Source organism: Sinohyriopsis cumingii, chromosome 19, assembly GCF_028554795.1.
Source record: "Sinohyriopsis cumingii isolate HCF-2022 chromosome 19, ASM2855479v2, whole genome shotgun sequence".
NCBI classification, from domain to species: Eukaryota; Metazoa; Mollusca; class Bivalvia; order Unionida; family Unionidae; genus Sinohyriopsis; species Sinohyriopsis cumingii.
In genome coordinates, this window is record NC_142979.1 from 68,209,207 (window position 1) to 68,232,107 (window position 22,901).

Consider the following 22,901-nt stretch of genomic DNA (forward strand, 5'->3'; position numbering starts at 1 on the left):
ATAGAGCAGAGTGAAAATATTAAAGGTATGCAAATATAACTTGGGGACCATATTTTGGGAGCATGGAGTAGAAATACTAAGTGTATATATCAAAGAAAGGGACCACAAGTTTGGGTTGGATAGACCAGAGTGAAGAAATACCAAGTTTGTGTATGTGGTAAGGTTCTGTATTTTGGGGTTGCATAGAGCAGAGTACAGAAATACTAGTGTGCTTAGTTTGACTGAGGGACTGTATTTTGGGGTTGCATAGAGCAGAGTACAGAAATACTAAAGTGTGTATAGTGTGACTAAGTGACTGTATTTTGGGGTTGCATAGAGCAGAATACATAAATACTAGAGTGTGCATAGTGTGACTGAGGGACTGTATTTTGGTGTTGCATAGAGCAGAGTACAGAAATACTAGAGTGTGCATAGTTTGACTAAGGGACTGTATTTTGGGGTTGGATAGAGCAGGATACAGAAATACTCGAGTGTGCATAGTGTGACTGAGGGACTGTATTTTGGTGTTGCATAGAGCAGAGTACAGAAATACTAGAGTGTGCATAGTTTGACTAAGGGACTGTATTTTGGGGTTGGATAGAGCAGGATACAGAAATACTAGAGTGTGCATAGTGTGACTGAGGGACTGTATTTTGGTGTTGCATAGAGCAGAGTACAGAAATACTAGAGTGTGTATAGTGTGACTAAGTGACTGTATTTTGGGGTTGGATAGAGCAGAGTACAGAAATACTAGAGTGTGCATAGTTTGACTGAGGAACTGTATTTTGGGGTTGCATAGAGTACAGAAATACTAGAGTGTGCATAGTTTGACTAAGGGACTCTATTTTGTGGTTGCATAGAGTTTAGTACAGAAATACTAAAGTGTGTATAGTGTGACTGAGGGACTGTATTTTGGGGAGAGTAGAGTACAGAAATACTAGAGTGTGCATAGTTTGACTAAGGGACTCTATTTTGTGGTTGCATAGAGTTTAGTACAGAAATACTAAAGTGTGTATAGTGTGACTGGGGGACTGTATTTGGGGGTTGGATAGAGCAGAGTACAGAAATATTAAAGTGTGTATAGTGTGACCAAGTGGCTGTATTTTGGGGTTGGATAAAGCAGAGTACAGAAATACTATAGTTCGTTCAACACAGCATAATAGTATCAGTGTCTGTAACTGAATTTTCAAGCCATCGTCTTGAAAGGTATTTAAAAGTACCTAATTAATTTCACACAAGAACTATTTCAACATGGTTCAAATTGACATACAATGTAAAACATCTCATTTGGTACATGCTGAAACAGGTGGTATGTTTACATCAACTTCTTGGATGCTGCCATGACCTGTGGATTAGTGAATTGCTTACTGAGGAGTGATCAGCTTTCCCGTTCCGATATATTTGGTGATAATGTAGTTACCTCCTTTGTGATTTGTTGGCAGTTGCATCGCTATGCATGTACATGTGTTATAAATATCTATATTGTGTCTTTAACTTTTGGTGCATGACTGTATATTGCAATAAGCTAGAAATAGGTGTTTACAAGTTTTAAACTCAGTGTTAATAATGAACCTTTGTACAGTGTGGGGTAATTTCACATTGGATAATTATGTCACATAGATTGTGTTGCAAAATCAGGTTTGTTGCATTGCAACATAAGTCATGTGAGGTATTGTGACATGGTCACAATACAGTCATGCAAATATATATAAAAAGAGAATTGATAAATGTATGGTTCCAATTTCCTAGTATTGTTCTTGTTTTATTATCAGTCTGCAGATGTATTTTATACTGTGTTTACATTTAGTTTGAGAAGAATTATATATTTAAATTATTTACTGGAATTACATTGTTCTCATATTACCGTCTGGACTAAAGCAACATTTTGGAATTATTATGAATTCAATAAAAGGGGTTCTGGACTATGCCATTTTTTATACATTAAAACTGTTGGATGTCAGCATATTCAAAGATATTGGTACATCTCCAGATTCAGGACCTGGAATTCATTTGGAAAGCTGTATTCTTTTTGACTCGTGTTAAAACATTTAGGATTATTTTGGACTTTATAATTCATAATACTGTAAGTTTCTTTTAGATTTCATTTTATAACTTAGAGAATTAAATTACTTGTTAAGTTTAAAAAAAGCCAACAACTTGTTGGTTTTGCTTCTTTCTGTTAACTGATTTAAGATCTAGGAGCCATAACACATGTACTTAAATGTCAGATGATATGGTTGTCATAGTAAGTCTTTTCTAAGTATCAAAAGTTTTCTTCTATTGCTCATCAGACAAAACATCTGATATAGTATATCATCTTTTTCTTTTTTAAGGAAATATTTCATTTGATATCAGCATCCAGAAGCACTTATTTCTAGGCCATACATTTCCACTGAATCCTTTGCAGAAGTATTTAGATAATGGAGTAATTTAGTAATGAGACAGTGTAGTGCAGAATTTGTGCCAGTTGGTATTGATAATGAAAAATATACTATGGAACAAATCAATATAGCCTTTGATCTGTACTTTTCATTCGCCTTCATGCCTTAAGCTTTTAATGTTTACCATTTGCCTTCTGTTGTTTTTTTTTTACAAAGACTATAAAGTGAATGAATTGAGATAAAAAATATATCAGCACTGGGATATCAACCTTGTATAATAGTAGTAGATACACTGAAGTTTAAAGTTGCAATCACCATGATACTGTCAAAAATTTTAAACGTTCACCAGAATATGTTTCTTTATGTTCATCTGATACAACTGTTATGACTAGATATGGATTTCTTTAACGGATGTAAAATGAAGGTTCTTTTGACCCTATTATAATACAATTATTCCTTACTGGTTAATTTTTATAGTAATAATTCCTTGCCATCTTTGTACCATGTGGCTATAAATTATGTAGTTTTGTGATTTGTTAATATTAGTGCATGTATTCACAAAAAGTCTGCATTAAAAAGAGTTTTAAAAATAAGCAGCTCCATACTTCTGAACTCGCACCACTGCCTTGGTAATATGTTGGATCCATAGTCATATAATGTTTTGTGAACTTCCTTTTTGTTCTTATATTTATCTAAATATTTAGGGATTTATAATACTGATAACAGTCTGGATAGAATTCAGAAGGACAGTGCATTTAAAATCTGTTTCAGTTCATTTTTTCCAAGAAGCAATGATTGTTAAGTAAAATACTAACTCAAAATTATGTTGTTGTTTGTAAAGACTGATTGGAATTTCTCATATGAAATCTTTCTTGAGTCACAACCATAATCACTCAGCCACTTTGTATCCAAGGAATTACAGTTGATGTAATCAAGTTTAAAGGACATACATGTATATGCAAATTCAGCCCATTCTCTAAAATTGATTCTAAAGTTGCTACAGTGACAAGAATGACATTACACTGTCATGCAGCATATTAAAGCATATTAGATTTGGCAACAAATATGCCATCACTGAAATCCATGTACAGTGTGACCCTGCTATAACACGGTAGCTGGGAGCCATAGAACCTGACAGTGTTATAGATTGAACCGTGTTATAAGCAACCAGGTCCGTTAGCTGAAGAAAATGATTCATGTACCCTGAAAAATTGCAGAGGGGTGGGGTGTAGGTAACAAATGCGGGCAGTAAAATACGTGCTTCATCGGTACAGTTGCCATCTTAAATAGATGCATATTAAATGAGAAATACACCTGTAGTGACAACAGAGAAGGCATATATAATAGTTTAGTTTACTTTAGAGAACCAAGAATTGGTACATATACGTGAATAATGTTTACATATACCTGTCTAATATATAGCATGAATAGAGTATCAACACCGTATACTCACCCGCGAATCTCATCATATACATTGAATCCACAACACAAGTGATTCCATCGAAAATATGCACACAGAGATTTAAAATGTTCAATAATTCTGTCACAGGTCATATTGGTCTGAATTTAGTATAAAAACATAACACAGTCACGTAACGAATGATGAAGCACATTCACTTTTCAGTACGTCCCAAGTCGGTAAAAGTTAGTTTGTGTTTTAAGCTGCCGTTGGTAGCGTTCGTAAGCATAAACTTTTTCCCTGCAAAAATTAAACTTTCACGGCACAGTTAATGTGTTCCAGTCACATTGGAAAATGCAAAAGTCCAACAGATTCCATTACTTTTATTTAAGTTTGGTACAGACTTCCTTTGAAGAAAAGTCATTTCTTTTTATTGAAGATTGTAGTCGGCTTTCTTTGATGAAGGGTACATGCATTATTGAAGTCACTGCTAAAGGCCAGCTTTGGAGAACCAAACAAATGCCCATTTCTTATTGTGGCGGCAACATCAAATAATTGTACTGCAAGATTGAGACCGATTTTATTTCCATTTGCTGAGTACGTTTTCATAACAATCGGTGCTTCAAAGGTAATCTGTTTCCTTTGAAATTACAGCAAACTATTTTGTCTGTGTACATTTTTAAAAAGGAATTGGCCGTCGTTTGGACTATTCTAGTTACTGTTCCTCCTTGCCTATTGAATAAACCAATAAGTAAGATTATTTTGGTTTTTAATTTTGTGGTAGTAGCGTAATGCTGCCTTCCACGCATGCGTCAGAAATTTAACAACAGGTCAACGGATGATAGAGACGCAGGTGTTCTGATCTGATGACAGGGATTATTACAGAAAATGTGATTATTCTGAAGGATTTAATTCTGAGTGAAAAGAAGAGGAATTTTACTTGCTATCCACGTACAAATGTCAGTCTTTGTAAATATATTAATAACTTGCGAGCGTCCAAAAATCCAGCGAAAGATAGATTATGAGAAAATGCCTCGTCTGGTTGATCTCCGTTATCAGAAATTTCATCCAAAAAAACGCGGATATCTCACAACATACATTACTCATGCTAAATGTCAAGATAAGTGGATTATGATATAACAATGCACTGTTTTAGATAGTTTGTCAATATGGACAAAGAATTTGTTTATGTAACAATAGATACATTTCGGTGCATTTTATATTCAGTTTCTGGCTTCCTTTCATGGGGCCTTTGAATTTCTCCACTCCAAACCAATGGTTGTATATACAAGTTTAAACAGCCAACAATGTCATCAATAAAAATAAATCGCCAGATGGTATATTTTGCTGCCGATAAGGAAAAAAGTCCAAGTTTGCAACATTGGCGAAACCTACCCGATCCCAGAATAAACTTTTTACATGTTATTTTTCATACTTTTAAGATGAAAAAAATACTTTTTCTTGTACGAGAAAAATACATATAATATTTCAGGAGCAATGCCACAATCATCTTGTAATATTCATATGCGATCTCTTCCCCAAAATGATAATAAACATTTTATGATTTTTTTCCCGTACTTTTAAGAAAGACTTTTTTTTCCATGTACAAGAAAGTTACATGTATATGAAATTTCAGGAACCACACCACGACCGTGTTATATCCAAATTTGTGTTATAACGAAGCGTGCTATAGTGGGGTCACACTATATTCGCTGAACATGAATTAAATCTGAATAAAGATATACTTGACACTGTTTGTCAGCTTTATAGCAGAACATAATCTTTCATTTATGGTAGCAGAATAATTTTTCAGATCTAATCGAAATAGTTTTCTGACTTGGAAATCACACAAAACGTCTTGTACAGATGAAAACTGTTTACACTGTGACCCATGCTTTGGGTCCTCACGGAGATAAGAAAGTCAAAGACATGTGCTGCAATGGAAAATTCCTCTCTTTGAAGTCAAAACTCATGACCAATTTATCCTAAGCAGACTTTATTGTTCTGTCACATGTATGAGTCTATAGAATCGGTCTGGATGTGGTGGTGTGCTGAAGGTAACATTTAAAACATGGGATGAGTGCCTTTGCTGAATATTGCGATGCAAAGTATATTAAGTCATATTTTTTAATGATGAAATTAGAATCAATCTGAATGAAAATTATGAAGTTAATTGTTAAATTAGGTTCATTTTTATTGCTTTTAATCACAATTTATGCATCCCATGTGACCTATAAAAATGGGAATTTGCTTTTCGTCAGACTAATGGTGTGACAGTTTATTACATTTTTTTTATTATAAATATTTATTGCTAATGGCTTAAAGGGTGAGTCAGAGCTTGATGTATGTCAAATTTACCAGGATCACATATTCATTTTCAGAAACACCTAGAATGTGGTATATGGCCCAATAACATTATGGTCCATGAGAAGGGATTTAGTTACCTGTGACCATGTGCATGAAATATTCATGAAGCATGCATTTTCATACACATACACATAGGCATGCACACTTGCGCAAACATGTATAAATGATGGTACAACATTTATATAAAATACTTATTTGGTTTGCCATTTGAAGATTGAACTTTATTTTGGAAATTGACTAATTTTGGTTAAAAATAATGATGACTATTCTCTGCTAAAGCTGATAAGAAAATTTTATCTGAGCATTCCCCCAAAAACTCCAGTGCACTTGCTTAAAAAATTAAAATGCACTAAATGGAGCACAAAATAATAGATCTTGCTTTTGACTGAGTGCATTATATATATATATATATATATTATATATATATATATATATATATATATATATATATATATATATATATATATATATATATATATATATATATTTATATATATATATATATCCTAAACATTGTAATAAATTATATTATATTTGAGAATGATAACACATCATTTGATATGTAATAAGTAAATTTATACTCTCCATTCCTTACAGTAAGTACTTTTAAATTAGCAAATGGTATCAATATTCACACTATTTTTAAGGTGTTCATAATGAAAAATCACCTTGGAATACAAAATAACTTATGTAAATAAATAAAATACTGTTTGGAATTAAATATTGCAAAATTTGTAAGTGATAAACAGTTGCAGTTTTGTCCCCATTTTTATGTTCTGGGGAATTAGTTTATTCAGTACACCAGTCGGTATTGCAGTTTTTTTCATACGGCAGTTGCAGTTCATAATGTCCAGGTCTTATTCATAGATTAAAGGTATTAAAAGAGAAAATGTTTGACCATTGATCCCTGACAGTGTCAGTCATTTTTACTTGTCCAAAAAGTACTTTAGCCTCTACCCCCATGTTCCGCCATCAAGACAGAATATTTTTACCCTATGTTGGATAAATTTTTGTGTATGCTGGTGCCAAATTCATAATATTTATAGCCATATTTGAAAAAGTATATTACCTTTAAAATGAGAACAGTGTGCAAATGGACAAAATTAGTATCATAGATCTGTTGGTGGTGTGAAGGTACGTAATTCTCCAGTTAACCAACAGGGCTATTCACAATTAAGATAGGAGGCACAATTGTTATCTTGTATATATTATATAAAAAATATGCCTTACTGTGCATAAAAAAGGATGTGAAATTATTATTGGATTATAATGATATAAAAGAGGCAACCATTGACTACAGTACAATGAACTTGTGTTATGGAAATAAACGGGATATATGACTGATGTACTTTTAATATGGGCACTTAAATGTTTGTGCCGAGATAAGTATGAGTATATGGATACAAATAAATAAACAGATGATTTGCCTTTAACAAATCACAATTAGTACACTCAAGCTATTCAACAGTCATTTAAAATAGTGTTTAAGATAACATTTGGAACAAGTGAAATAGAGATGCAGAAAAATTATTATTATTATTATTATTATTATTATTATTATTATCCAAAGCTGCTTATTGTGCATATCTTTATATTGAAAGGTTGATTAAATTCATTATTAGCCCATTTTTATCTTTGGTTGTTTGTTTTTGTTGCTGACATTTTAAGTGAAAGAAGAATGCTAACTACATAATGAAAACTGTAGATGATGCAGAGGATGTTTATCAGTAGCTTGCAACATAAGGCTATGCGCTGTATATAAAATTGACTTTTCCACAACTCCAGGACAAACATGGGGGATTACATGTAAACAGGCGACTCATTTTCAGTATGTATCAAATGAATGGTGTTGCACTGTATGTCAATATGAATTCTGCATAAAGAGATTTGTGTAATGTTAGTTACATTTCAAGATGCTGATGTGAGAAATTCATTGAGAAACAGGTGCAGATATTATTCACAGTGCTGTGCAGAATGAACTATAAGTATGTGTATGTGACTAAGGGACTGTATTTTGGGGGTTGGATTGAGCAGGGGAAAAAAATACTAAGTGTGCATAATTATTTAAGTACAAGTAATGGACCATATTTTGGTGTGGATAGAGTAAAGAGAAATACCAAGTGTGTATATATAACCTAAGGGTCCAAATTGTTTGTCCTGATTCAACATTTGCTGCTGTTACATGTATTTTGGTATAGATTGTTAATTTAATTATTAAAGTTTTCTGTGTTTACAATAATTTATAGATATTGAAGAAGGGCTATTCCTAATTGGTAAGAACAGGGTCCATGCTGGATTAAAATTTTTGTCAGAGTTATTTTTCACTTCTACTAGAATAAGGTGAATTGGGGAAATAAGAAAAATAGAGTTGCCTGGATATATAATGTTTACCACTTTTGCTGAAAACTTATGTTTTATTGAACCTCTAGGACAAATATTCTTAAAATGAAAGTAATACTCATTAATTATGAAATGATTCTTTTTTTTTCTTTGCTGATGCATCAGAGTTGTTGTATAGATGCTTCCTGATGAGGTCACTAGCAGACCATATTCTGCCCATTTTACCTGGATGATGGGTAACCTGGCAGTTGTTTTTATATGTGACTACCAAAATTGACCATTTTGAACAAGGCACTCTGAAGCAAAATCAACTTATAAATTACAATTATAGATACTAACTGAAAGCCTAATTTGCATTCTGTTTATGTATGTATGTTGTGTAACAGTATCTTGAGATTCAGTGAATTTGTGTAAACTTGCAAACACCATATTAACTCGCTGGTAAATCTGCCAGCATACCACAAATATGGCTGCTGATGACGTCCTTTGGGAACTATCTATTGAAGAAGACTGACGTCGAAAACAGGTTACTAGTGGAAGTGGTTGACAGGTATTGAAGTATAAATCATCTTTTCCTACCTTTACAGAATGAAATATTAGTAAATGTACCTCTAATTGCTGTCAGCCAATAAACCTTCCAGGAGTAATAATTTACTTATAATGCTATGGCCACAAGCACGGAATTTTCACTTCTTCGGGCTTATCTTGAAACTTTTTAGGCTTCGTGTGTTGGTAGGAATCTCACTGATGAAAACACAGTTGCATACATGACCATTCAGTTGACACAATATTTTATCAGAAGCATGAAAACAGTTTGTTGTAACTGTTTTATGTTGGTTGAATGCAAATTTGATTGGTTGATATTATGCTAAGTACTAAAGTACTAAATAAGTGGGAGGTGGAGATGTCAATGTAAGAAAAGGCAAAGTCAGTATTTCTTACTCTGCATATATGGGTGAAATGATGGGTACATGGGATACCATTTTGCCAGAATCATCATCTAGCATGGACCTTGGTAAAAAGGTATTGTTTTTCTTTCATTCCTCAAGAAATCTTGATTCTAATTGTGTTTATAATATTTTTTGTGCATTATTTTTGCTTAATGCTACCTTTGAATTCTTATTTAATCCCTTTTGTAACTTGTTTGCTTGGCCATCCTTTTAGTGTCAGATAGTTATATCAAATTGAGAAAAGAAGTCCTTTAAGTCAGCAGAAGAAGTCTTTTGGGACAATAAAATAAGTCCTTAATCCTTAAGGTCAATAATATTTGGCCAGATTGTAAAGCAACTCTGGTTTTCGAGATTTAGATTAATGAGGTCTGTCTTTCCATCTCTCTGTTATCAATGCTCAGGTTACAATTAATGTTTAAGTCATTTTCTTAGATGCTTTTATTTATTGAGACACATAAGTTGGTGTTTAAATGTGTCATATAGAGTACTACACCTGACAGTGAAAATTAGATTACTGTGATATTGATTTCATGGTTCAGTAATTTTGGTTAATATTGGCATTTAACTCATTTTATCACTGTTGCCTTTGGAGTAACATGATTTGATATGTGATTGATTCATGAGGTCACTGTATTTCATGGTTCAGAGACTTGTGTTTAGTTTTGAGTTGAACATTTGGGTTTGCATTTAGGTGGTTAGTTTCTCAAACAATATTGCTCCTGAGTAAAAAAAATGTTGGATGGTGTCATTGGAGTACATTGCTTTTATGTTAAAAGTTTTTCATTTTGACCTATAATTTTGTGTAACCATTGTGTTTGCCTCATTTTAACTGGCACATATGGAATCACATAACTCGGTATGTTACTGCATTATATTGAGTGCCACAGCCATCGGTGAAAACTAAGTCATTGTGACTTATGATGCATGTTTCAGTGAATGTGCTTACTACAAGGCTGATCTCAATTTCCCTGGTTTAGTGTTTACATTTCTGTTATTTTCTCAGTCACAAGTTGGTATTTTATGTCATTTGGAGCACTATATATTTCATTGAAAATTAGGTCACTGTAACCTATATATTATATTCCAGTGATCTTGTTTAACCTTTTTGTTTACTTCATTTTCTTTGGAACTGTTGCCTATAGCGTCAAATAACTTGTTTTTTTAGCTGCATCATGAGTACCACAGCCATCAGTGAAATTTAGGCCACTGTGACATTTATTTTATGTTCATAGATTTTGTGCTTGCCATTTGGCCAATTTTAGTTTCTCTAGGTTAAAATGTACAAAGACGGGCACCCTATAAATACAGATAAATTAACAGTAATCATGGATCACATTCTGGCTGTACTGCATCCCTGGCAGTTTTTTTTTTTTTTTTTTTAGTCTTGAAATGTACACATTTCAGAGCTATCCAAAGAAAATATAAGAAATATGGTGGAATGAAGAGGCTATATTTATAGATGGTTAAAAGCATCACTTCAATTAATATTTGATTTTTTTGTAAGATTTGTCCAGTCTGAAACATATAGGGATAAGTTAGTAATGGACTGAGGAGTAAATAATATTTAGCCAGATTGCAAAGCGTTTCTGTTTTTCAAGAGTTTGGTTAATGATGTCTGTCTTTACATCTCTCCAGAATCATTGCTAAGGTTATGCTCAGGACAGCCATCAGTGAAATTCCATTCATTGAGATCATTCCAGTGATATAAGAAATCAAGACATTTTGAATAAAATGATATGATCCACTGGACATAATCTTTAAAATTTGTAATAGTTAGATAATGTTAACTTGTGTTGTTTAATGCTTCTGACTTTAAGGAATCTTTTGTCATTTTTGGCAAATGATCTGTGCAAAGCCATATAATTGAGTTTCAATCGTTTTGGTTTTTTTCTTGAAAATATCAGTCTTAATGCAGTGTTTGAATATTGAAGTTCGTTTTACATATCCTCCATTATGTGAGTTTGAAATGTGTATATAATTGTCATAATTCCGTTATTATCATTGTTCACCAGTAACTGCTTTTTGTCACAACTGTGATTTTTGTCTCATCTGTGAATGTTGTTGTTGTTTTTTAATGCCATTTTTCAGCACATGATAGGCTATACATGGCAGCCAGTATTAATTGTAGAGGAAGAACCCAGGAAAACCCGGAAAAGAACCACCGACCCATGAGAAGCTACTGGCAAACTTTCTCACATACCAACATTAGTCGAATCCGAGACTCGAACCAATGCATACAGAGGTGAGATGGCAGTGATCTGTAACGGAGAGCGCTTTAGACCACTCGGCCACTTGGGGCCCCCCTGTGAATGTTAAGATATAGGTCTCACTTTTCTGGTGGCAATGGCAACAGCATCAACATTAAGAGGCACTGTTACAGTCTTTTAAACTTATTTATCTCCTTCATAAGTTGCCATATTTAATTGATACTTTCCCATAAATATATAAATATATTCCAGTATGCCTTAAATTTGTAACCTGGTACTGTATAAAGTTTAATGACCATGTTCCACATTTGTCTATGTAGGTTGCACTGAAGTACACCCCAGTACACAGTAAATTTTCTAGGATTTACAATTGGTGTCAGGCCTGCGGCACTGGGGGGTTTTAGTAGACCATATTGATTTGATGTTACCACCTGCATTAAGTACTTTAGGAATATCAAGGTAGTCCAGAAAAAACTGGCCAGGTTGAATGCAGTTTTGAAGTTGGGTGAAAGCTACCTGATTAGAGAAATACAGCTCAAGACAAGAGATTTCACATGCATAATTCACTAAGTACACTTAACAACACCTTCCACCAGCATGAGTGAAAATGTGGTCAGTACACTTTGTAATGTATACTTGGAAATCCTGTCTTGTTTGCAAGAGCAGCATCATTGTTTTAAGATTTTGTGGCAAGTTTTTGAAACTTATGTCTTCTACCCAAGTTGTTGAGTTCTTTGGTCCAGTACGAATTCATTGGTCACTCAATATAAAGCATCTCTGTATAACTCTGTCCCTCATACAACATGATTACAAATTACCGACCCTGAAATTTGTACATTTACTAGTAAATTGAATGTAAATGCAGTGCAGAATTAATGCAGAATGAACATTGCAGAATAGATGCAAACAAAATGCAGAATGGATGCAAATTAAATGCATGCAAATGGAACACAAAATAAATGCAATAAATTTAGAATGAACACAATCAAACTGATAAAGGATTTTTGCAAGAAAACAGAACACAAGTGCAAAATGCAAAACAATGAATGAAAATGGAATGAAACATGGATACATTTAATGAATGGATTTGAAAATTGATTGTTTTCAGTTCTTCCTTTTTTGATTTTGTTGTACAGGGGAACTCCATTCAGATTTACACTCTAATTCTCCCTTCCTTTTTTTTAAATATATTTTTATTTAAATTTTTTGGTTTAAAAAGGATGTCTAGATTTGGTTAAAATTAGTGTGCATTTTTCATTACTTATGGAAGCCCTGAGAAATTATTTATTAAATGCACTTTGTGATAGAATTGGCAGCAAGGAGTAATGTTGAAGTTATATTGAGTGTTGCAACCAAAACATTTCTTTCATTTGAATAATTATTTTTTTCTTAGTTCTAACCACCCTATATATTTTTTTAATGTTTTCCTGGTTGGTCCATACATAGGTCATTACCCAAGGATATAAAAATCCATTTTCTGTTAAATCACTTTTCTTCCGTTCAAAATTTCATTCCTTTCAGTGCTGTCGAATAATTTAAATTTCAATTTACACTGTCTTGCTCTGTGCATCTCTTGTTCTTTTTTAAGCAAGAAGACTGAATATATCACTATAGCATAAAGGGCAAGTATAATCAGTCTCCATGTGCATTACTTGAGAACCAAATTGTTGTCAGTATACATCTGTTTTTGGTCTTTAAGTATTTATTCTAAGATTTTATTGATTGATTTATACTTGACAAGAGAGATAATTGTTATGATTTTTACCCTAAAGCTAATGTTATGTTGGCATGAGTTCTCAGTGGAAATGAATAGTCACACTTACTTGCATTACTTTTGTGACATTATCAAAATAATAAGGAGGAATATAATAGCAACTTCAATACTAATTATATCCACTGAATTGATACTATCACTTTATGAATATGGTCACATTATTCTATCATCATACTCGTGTTCTCAGTTATAATTTATTATGCTAGTATTCTTTGATTCATTTGCTCTTTTGATACCCATAATGTTAGATATCTGTGCTCACACTAACACAAAAACATTATCAAAAGTGCCTTTACATGGTCTAAATTAACACTATTATGGATAAAGCAATATTGAAACAAAGCCAGACTTGGATATCAGTTTGTCTGATATACAGCTGTACCTTGTTTTAAGCTTTTAGTTGGGGTTTATAATTGATATACAGCTACCATGTTATAAACAGATAGTTGTGATTTATAAGTGATATAAAGCTCTACCATGTTATAATGTGGTAGTTGGGGTTTATAAGTGATATACAGCTTAACCTTGTTATAACATGGTTGTTGTGGCTTGTAATTGATATAAAGCTTTGCCTTGTTATAACCTGGTTGTTGGGGTTTATAACTGCAGGCAGCTTTATATATGGAACTGTGTTACTGTGAGAATAATTGAAAATTTGGTGAATAAATGTATGTATGTTGGGTGGGTGGGGTGGAATGATCAGAATGCAAGGAGTAACACAGGTGTGATGGAGATAGGCTTCTGGAAGGAGTAATTATCTTTGTAAATGAAACCATACCATTATGTGAGAAGAGATATCTTCGAAGTTAAATGTTTTTGTACTTCCTTGCAAATTGTATTTGTTTTCATGATGCTATCTTTGAGATGCTTAATTTCCCCAGAATGCAATGTGTGCATTTATAGGAAATATCTGGAAGTGTAATGATGCAAATCACAACAGCAGCTGACTGAAACCAACTGGAAAGTTATTGTTTCTGACAATATCGATGAGCATACTGATGTTAGTTAATTTGTCTTGACACTATTGCGATTTTGTATCTCTTCAAAATCTCTTAAAAATTGTAACCTCATTTGGCTAAATCCAGCAGTCCATTGGCTAATCAGATTCAAGTGTGATACCAATACATGGAATCTGGCCAATATAACTTGTGTACAAGAAAAAGGATTAAAGTAATATAAACAACTAAGATCAATAATTATTCTTTTTTGTTTGGGAAAAGCGTTTATGAAAGTTGTGCATCGATACCTTTTAGAATACTTTTTATTTTTTGCTATAATTACTAATGACATCTCTGTTTATATTTTGAAGTAGTTTCATTAACATGGTATGTAAAAAAGTCTGTTTAAAAATATGAAAATAAATTGATAATGCAAAAATATATTGAACCCTTTGCCAGATAAATATTTAAACCTTAAGGTGATTTTTAATCTCTGATGGTTACATATCATTTATCAAATCAGAAATTATGATTCTTTTTAATCACTTCTCATGTAATCACATGAACATTTGAAAAATGTTTACAATTTACAAACCATTTCTGAATGATTATAAATGAAGTGAACTTTGAACAAGATAAACAGTAAATAATGAAATTATAAATAATGAGTTGGTTGATCGAAATGCAAAAGAAATGCATTTTTGGAGTATGCACTTGCTTTACTTTATAAAGAAATACAGCGCTAAAAACTAAACTCTGGTAGTTAAGGCAGTATATTGTTGAGTTGAATACTTGTACAGTATGCCATCATTATAAAGCATGGCCATGATAGTCATAGAGAATTCTGCCTTATATTACAGCTGCCCTATATTGAAGTACATGGTAAATAAAATTTTACTACCTCTTCATAAAATACAATCCATGACCATTATCACTTATAATGTTGTTATAATGAAGAACAATATAGTGGAGGAGTACTGTAAATACCCTGTTCTACTAGTTGCTGGTTTAATCAACTTGGGATGGTTCCAACAATACAGTTTAAGTGCCCCCATCCCTACAAAGGTAATGTTTCATTGTGAAGTGAGTGTTTTAAGATGTTCCTTACTAAGTGGATGAAAAAATAATATTATAAACCAGAGCTACTTATATAACTTTGTGTTTTGTGCAGAAGTTGCCTTAAGTAGTAGTACTAGTAGAAATTGCTGTTTTTGATGTGCTCTGAATTGTATTAAGAAAGCTTTTCTGTAGCAGCTCTGTAATATGAAACAAATTTGTATATGTATTAATGTAAAATAATATTAACCTAGGTTGCATTATAATGATTTTGTTTGCTGCTTACAGGTGTTCTGGGAATAATGATGCCCTATAATAACATGGCACCATTTGTTTTATGTTGAATTACAGTTCTGTATTTTAAAGGATAGATAGCTTTGCTGCATATTTGCCAAGCAGACACCAGTTTACCAAGCAGACACCAATTTACCAAGCAGACACCAGTTGACAAACTAGAATACTGAATGCAATACACCTATATTCAACTTAAGAAATAGAAAAAAGTTTAAAATACAATGCCATGAAAAAACAAAAATAAAGGATTTGGTATATTACAGGTAAAGTTTAAAAAGAAGCATTTAATATTTAATGCTAGACCAATTTCAGACTATTTGCTGAATTTAAGCAATTCAAAGCACAAAATGCATGTATCAACCATTGCCAATATGTATTGTCAACTATCCAAAACAGCTAGCTAAAGAATTTACTGTTTAAAGAAGGAATGCATATCTGTCACTATGACAACATAAAACTGTCTGCACTCATCAGTTTTTCAAGAATCCCCATATGTTGGACAATTGGATTACATACAAGGTCCATGCTGGAGGGTGGTTCTGGTGAATAATCACACTAGAGTCTGCAATTTAACCCGAACAGGCCTAAGAGGCACAGTTACTTTACCTTGCGTTCATTTCACATTATCCCTCCACCTCATTTTGATAGTACAATGCATTAATATTCATAGTAAAGCATTGACTTTTTTGTTAGTTTTCCATTCAAAGAAGAAGGTGGAAAGATACAGTTTTTATATTCTGTAGTCAGTTTTGGTACTAATTTGATGATCATAGCTACCAGAAATTACATTGCTATCTAAGCATATTGTGGTATAATGTCATCCATCCATCGATCTGTTACCAATTTCTTTTCTGCACAGTAATTTGAGTTGTCCCCCATCTAAAAGTTAGCAAAGGTTTGAATGGCTTGCACTTGGGGTAAAGAATAATATTGATTTTGGATCATAAAGCAGAAACACAAAGGTCATTGTAACTGAAATAATATGGTTACCAAGGCAGCCATTTTGAAATATTGTCACTACAGCTCCTGGACAGAAAGTCATATCAATTGGGTGTTTCAATGGAAGATTTTTTAAGATATCTAATTGGGGTCCCAAATGAAAATGGTGCTAATTTTACATCCAATATGGCTCATGCAGAGACCATCTTGAAACTCCTTTTAACAAGAATCCTCCTAGTAGATGGATGGTCATATCAACATTTGCTTTTCACCAGGATTTCTTGTTTAGGAATGAAACCTGTTGCTACCTGGAAGTAATTGTTATTGCTACTCCTCCTAACTGGAAAGTTATATCAGCAAGGGGCTTTCAAAAGAAAGTCTTCTTATTGTGTCTAGTTGGTCCTAAATGAAACTTGTACTGATCTGAATCCAATGTGGCCACCATTGCAGCCATCTTGAAAATCGTTATTGTTACTCTTCCTGAATGAATGCTCTTATTCATACGAGGCTTTCACCAGAAGATTTTGCATGATCTTTAGTTGCTCCTAAATGAAAATGGTGCCAATTTTAAATCCAATATGGCCACAAAGACCTCCCAGCTGTCTGTGCTGTTGATCATTTTGAAAATTTTATTATTGGTACTTCTCTTGTATGTATGGTCATACTGACATGAGGTTTCACTATAAGACATTTTATGGTACCTAACTGGTCCCAACTGATGATGCAAGAGATTTGACCTGCTGCTGTGATGTCACCATCATTAGTTCTTGTTATGCTATTCCTCCTGAACAAATGATTCCATTAACATGGGTTTTATATTAAAGACTTCTTATGATAGTTGGTTCTGCTTGAAAATGGTGCTGATCAGCCTTTAAAATAACGGCTGTGGCAGCAATCTTTAACATTGTGTTATGGAGATTAGTCTTGAAATGATGGTCCTATTGACATGTGATTGTCACTGAAGCACTTCTTGCTGTATCTAGTTAGTCCTGGTTCACATTGACACAGATATGACCATCCACTATGGAGAAAAATCATCTTTAGCTACTTGTCCTGAAAAGATGGTCTTACTAAAAAAAATCTTTTTGACAGTATTTCACAGTTATTGTTCAAATATTTAAATGATGCTTATCCAGTCTGCATTGTCTGTTTTCATAGACAACTTGAATGGTTTATGTGGCTTCTTCCCCAGAACAGGTAGTCATATTAACATGGTGTTTTCACCAGAACACAATAGCAGTAAAGCTAAATATGAATGAAAATAATTCTTATCTGACCTCAAACAGGGTATCGTAATGACTGTCTTGAATTTTTTTTATTAGTGCTCCTTTTGAATGAATGGTTTTTGACATGGAATTTTCACTGCAACACTGTTTGCAGATTGTAATTGGGTTTGAATGAAAATGGTATAGATCTGATCATGGGCATATCCTTCCTAATGAACACTGATCAGTACATATACCAAACAAGTTTAACCAGACTTTGTATTTAGTTGCATTCCGGAAAACAAGTTGATGAACAGCACTTTGATAATGATTTTGAGATTAAAAACTCCAGCTTTTAGCTCTGCAGGCTTGTGAGCTATATAAAAAAAAACAATTATGTATAGATTATTAACTTTTGTTATCAGAGTAATTTTGTTGATATATCTGATAAATATATTGAATGATGTCTTTTCAAAAACTTATATTTTCTTCCCCAAAAATATTAATTTTATGTTTAATGCAACTTAGTATGTGAGTATATCTGGATAGTGCCTTAGATCAGTTCATTAATACCCATCCATGATATTTATATCTGGATAGTGCCTTAGATCAGTTCATTGATATCTATCCATGATATTTATATCTGGATAGTGCCTTAGATCAGTTCATTAATATCTATCCATGATATTTATATCTGGATAGTGCCTTAGATTAGTTCATTAATATCTATCCATGATGTTTTCAATGTCAAGGGTTCATAATGAAATTTTGTACTTAAGATATATTGTGAACAGGTTAACTCAATCATAGATAAAAGATATTTTAAAAAAATTTGGTATGTTGGAGTTTCTCAAGAATATTTGAAATGGTTTCGTTACTCAGCAGTATGCTGTGAATGGAAAAATAGACAGAAGAAATGGATTTATAGTGGATTCCTGCAGATTATTTTCAGCTAGTGGTTTGTCAGACATTGTGAGTTGCTCATGTTTTCCTAATGCATCCTGTCATTTTAGGATAGGACAGAACATGGTGGTTTTAATAGCAAAGATTGTCTTCAGGAAAGTTTAAGTACATACAGCTAAGTTTTTAATATCAAACTAAATTTGGGATTCATTTTTTTCTTGAAAATGAAATAAACTTGACAGAATTTACCACATCACTTGTTTCAATGAAAGTTGTATTTGTCAAATTGGGGTAATTTTTAAGTTTGGACTGGTTTGTACTACTCATTTTGTCACTAATTTCAGACTTGCCCAATGCTGATCAGTCATTATTGTTGAGACGCAGTATGGATCTGGGGGCCAGTTTAAGCCTATCTTCTCACCCACGCCCAGTTGATGTCTTCATTAGCTATCGCAGGTCCACAGGTTCTCAGTTGGCAAGGTATTGTAAATGCCATAATTTCATCCTCCTACACTTAGTAAACAAGTCTTGTGCCTTGAGCCCAGGGCTACAAGAATGCTTGTCTGGACTAGCACATGTTGAGTTTTTGGTAGCCCACTACATGATATCATTACAGTCAAACCTGACTGAATAGACACCTTTATATATTGGTCACCTGGTCTTGTTACCCATTCTAATAACCCACTTGCAGCAAATTGTCTATGTATAGTGTATAAATTTCCCAACCTGTAAGCAAATTTTCTGTATAAATGTAATATATAATAGTCACCTGCTTTCTATGGTCAGCGGCCAGGTGTTTCTAAACTAAATACAATGTAATGATTTTTTGCTGCTCAAAGCAGACACTACAGCATATCTACAGTCATCACTTAGAGTATGTAGATTTAACTTCTGCTTGAAAATTTGAAAGTGAGTCAGTTTTTTCATTAGGGCAGATGGTCAAAGAAATTTGTTTTCTGGATGGTGGGAAAAGTAGTTTGTTTTTGCAGCAGAAGTGGGAGTCACCTTTTATGCCAATCTAACAGGTATAGTTTGATATCTTCATCTATTTGCATGTGAATTAAAAGCTGTCTTGGATGAAACAGTTCATGTTTGAGGAGGCATACAAGTTATGTCCCTTTTTTAGAGTTAGGAGTCCTGCAGTATTGAAAAACATGTCAGTAAAGGCAGGTGATGTTTTGTTTTGTGTGTTAATAAGTCTTATGAGGCTTCTTTTGATTCTGTATTCATCACTGACCTCTCAAATAACATAATTGTCTTTTGATCTCAGCGAGTTGAGCAACAGTCATCCAGATATTGTTTGTTATGTGAACAGTTGTGTCTCAGCATAATTTATCCAACTTGATTGACCAAAGAGTCAGTCAGTCAGCTCTTTTACAGTTATATGTAACTGTAATTTGTATTTAAAAAAATGTTTTGTCATGTTGCACAAAACAAACTTAGATCAATGATTTTATTAAGAGTTGGTAATGATTTTGATGGTGAGACAACTTTTGACGGTGAGACAACATTCAAGTGCCACACAGATTTCCCATGCACATTTATAACCAAATTGTTTTGTTGTGCTAAACTAAGATAAGAGACGTTTGATCTTTTAGAAGAGCAGTCATGCACCTATTGGGTGACACAGGCAGAGGTAGGATCTGCAGCAGTTCTACTGCTTTTACCTGTTCTCCTAATGTGATCAGGTATTTGACAGATAAAGCAAACTTTTTAGCAAATTTTGTCTCTCAGATAATATTTAATTGATCTTATCCCTTGCACCCTTCCTTGCAATACAAACATCCTTCAAGGTTCACTCAAATAAAACCTCATATATCAGTTTATAATGGTAACTGCCTAGTGCAGTGTGTAGAAGTCTAGTTAACCAACAAGAGTTGCTTCCCTTTGACTCTCTCTCTCTCTCTCTCTCTCTCTCTATATATATATATATATATATATATATATATATATAAAGTCATTTCCATCTTTCTAGCTGGGATGGATTTGGAGGTAATTGAGGGCTAAATTGATGTGATGTGATCAGGTAAATATTATCAGAGAAAAATAAAGAAAGACAAAAGTTGCTTTTTAAATAATGTTCTGCAGTGACATGCAACAAATAGAAAATTTTGAAAAATTATTATCAAGATTATTTAGACTATTATTTGTATGACGTTGAATAGGACCATGAATTTATGTATCATTTTAGTTCTTCATCTGATCTTATGTAAATTAGTGTTTGTTTAATGCTCAAAGGCATCAGTAATCTTTATACTCAGAAAAATATAATCAGTTAATAGTGTTGTGCTTGGGAATTATTTAAAATTTGATGGAAAATGATTGTTTGTTGACACAGATACTTTGTTTCAAGTCATTATTTCTAAGTAAAATAAAAATACTCCACTCATCTTTCAGTGCATTGTTCTGTCTCAGATCTTAATCTAAACTGTTGAAATTATTCAGGAATGATAGAAGAGCAAATACAGCGCTAAAAGTTTGTAGACTGCTCTGGTGGTCTAAGTGGTTAGAGTGTCCACCTCGGATGTAGGAGGTCGCAGGTTTTATCCCAGGCTGAGTCATTAGACATATAAAATGGTACTAACAGCTGCCTTGTTTGGTGCTCAGCATTAACAGGTTAGTGTTAGGACTGGTTGGCCTGGTGTCAGAATAATGTGACTGGTTGGGACATGATGCTACATGTCTGAGGCAAGATGTCCAGTTCTAGACATCACTATAAACTACCAAACTACAGACATGTAGTGATATGACTGAAATATTTTTAAAAGCTACGTTAAAAATATATAAAAAAGCCACACAAGTTTGTAGGCTCTTTTATGTCACATCTGGGAAAATAAGTGAATTAAGAGATTCTCATTATTCCTAGTAATAGGGGTACGGAGTAGTGTATCACTCTTTGCCTAGTTGCTGATGTCTTGGTCTTTTCATTTGTCTGGCATCAACATGGAGGTTAGGGTTCATGTTTCAGTCATTCTTTCAGATTCTATTGCTTGTAGAGTCACATTAAGTTGGTATTTAGATGTGCCATATGGAGTACGAAACCTTTCAGTGAATATTACATCATTGTGACCTAATTCTCATGGTCCATTAATTTTGTTTAAACTTTGCATTTTGCTTATTTTCTCAGGTTATATTATCGGTGATATCACATAAATTGAATGTAATTGAATCATGAAAAGTATTACAGTCATCACTGTAAAATTAGGTGACTGATTTATATTTCATCATCCAGTGATTTGGTTAATTTTTATGTTTAGCTCATTATCTCAGGTAGAATTTCTTATGGCATAGGTTCTCTAGCTATGGGTTGCAGGTTTTCTGCGAGTGATATGTTAGTCATACATAGAATTCCTGGAAGTGGTCTGCAGTTGCACAAAGTTTGAGAACCATTGGCCTATGGAGTCATACCTGGGTATGTAATTGTGTCATGCAGAGTTCTACAGCTGTCAGTGAAAACTTGGTCACTGTGAAAAAACATTCATGTTTCAGTGATATGTGGTCATTTTTAGGTTGAGTTCAGTTTCTCTGGTTTACATTTTGCAAGTAGGACATTTTCTTGGACACTATTGTTTGTGGAGTTACTTAAGTTGGTATTTAAAATGTGTTAGTCTGTGTTAGTCAGAGGAACCGGAAAATCATCAAGATTGGTAACTATGAATAAAAATAAGCTTTCATTGTTCATGACGTGCAATTCAGCCATACTAACACTGGTGGTTTCCCTGTTTAATTATGAAAATGAGGCACATTTTTCTGCATTGCTTTGAAGAAATCAGAACAAAAGGTATTTGAGGGGTGAAATTGTTCTGGTCAGATTTATATAAAGTTTGTTTCGTTTTTTTCTTTTATTGATAACAATCTATATTTCATCTCCAACTCTTGCACATGCATTGCAACATTACCATGCCTGGAATTTGCACTATCTGTCTTTTTGTATTTCTCAAAAAATGAATGATTAGAAAAGAAATTGAATTTTTGTTCTCCTGAAAAGGTGTAACTGGTGGAATTTGTTTTAGAATTGTAACCATTCCGACTGTTCTTTGGTGAAAATGTAATTTTGCTTATTACATTTACTTTTGAATGAAAAGACAGAAATGTATTTATCCTGCAACATTTATGGTTTTTGTCTCCCCTACTTGTGCATGGAGATTCATAGGGGTCACTTTTCAGGG

At 33.3% G+C, this 22,901-nt stretch overlaps 1 protein-coding gene across 5 annotated transcripts in view; it reads left to right on the forward strand.

Moving 5' to 3' along the window:
* LOC149775888 (NAD(+) hydrolase SARM1-like) overlaps positions 1-22,901 on the forward strand; it is a 100,965-nt gene that overhangs the window by 38,202 nt on the left and 39,862 nt on the right. For all 5 annotated transcript variants that reach the window (XM_089944031.1, XM_089944032.1, XM_089944028.1 and 2 more), the window contains one exon: positions 19,077-19,212. In XM_089944031.1, coding sequence (XP_089800157.1) covers positions 19,077-19,212 — 136 coding nt within the window. The remainder of the gene's footprint in view (positions 1-19,076; positions 19,213-22,901) is intronic.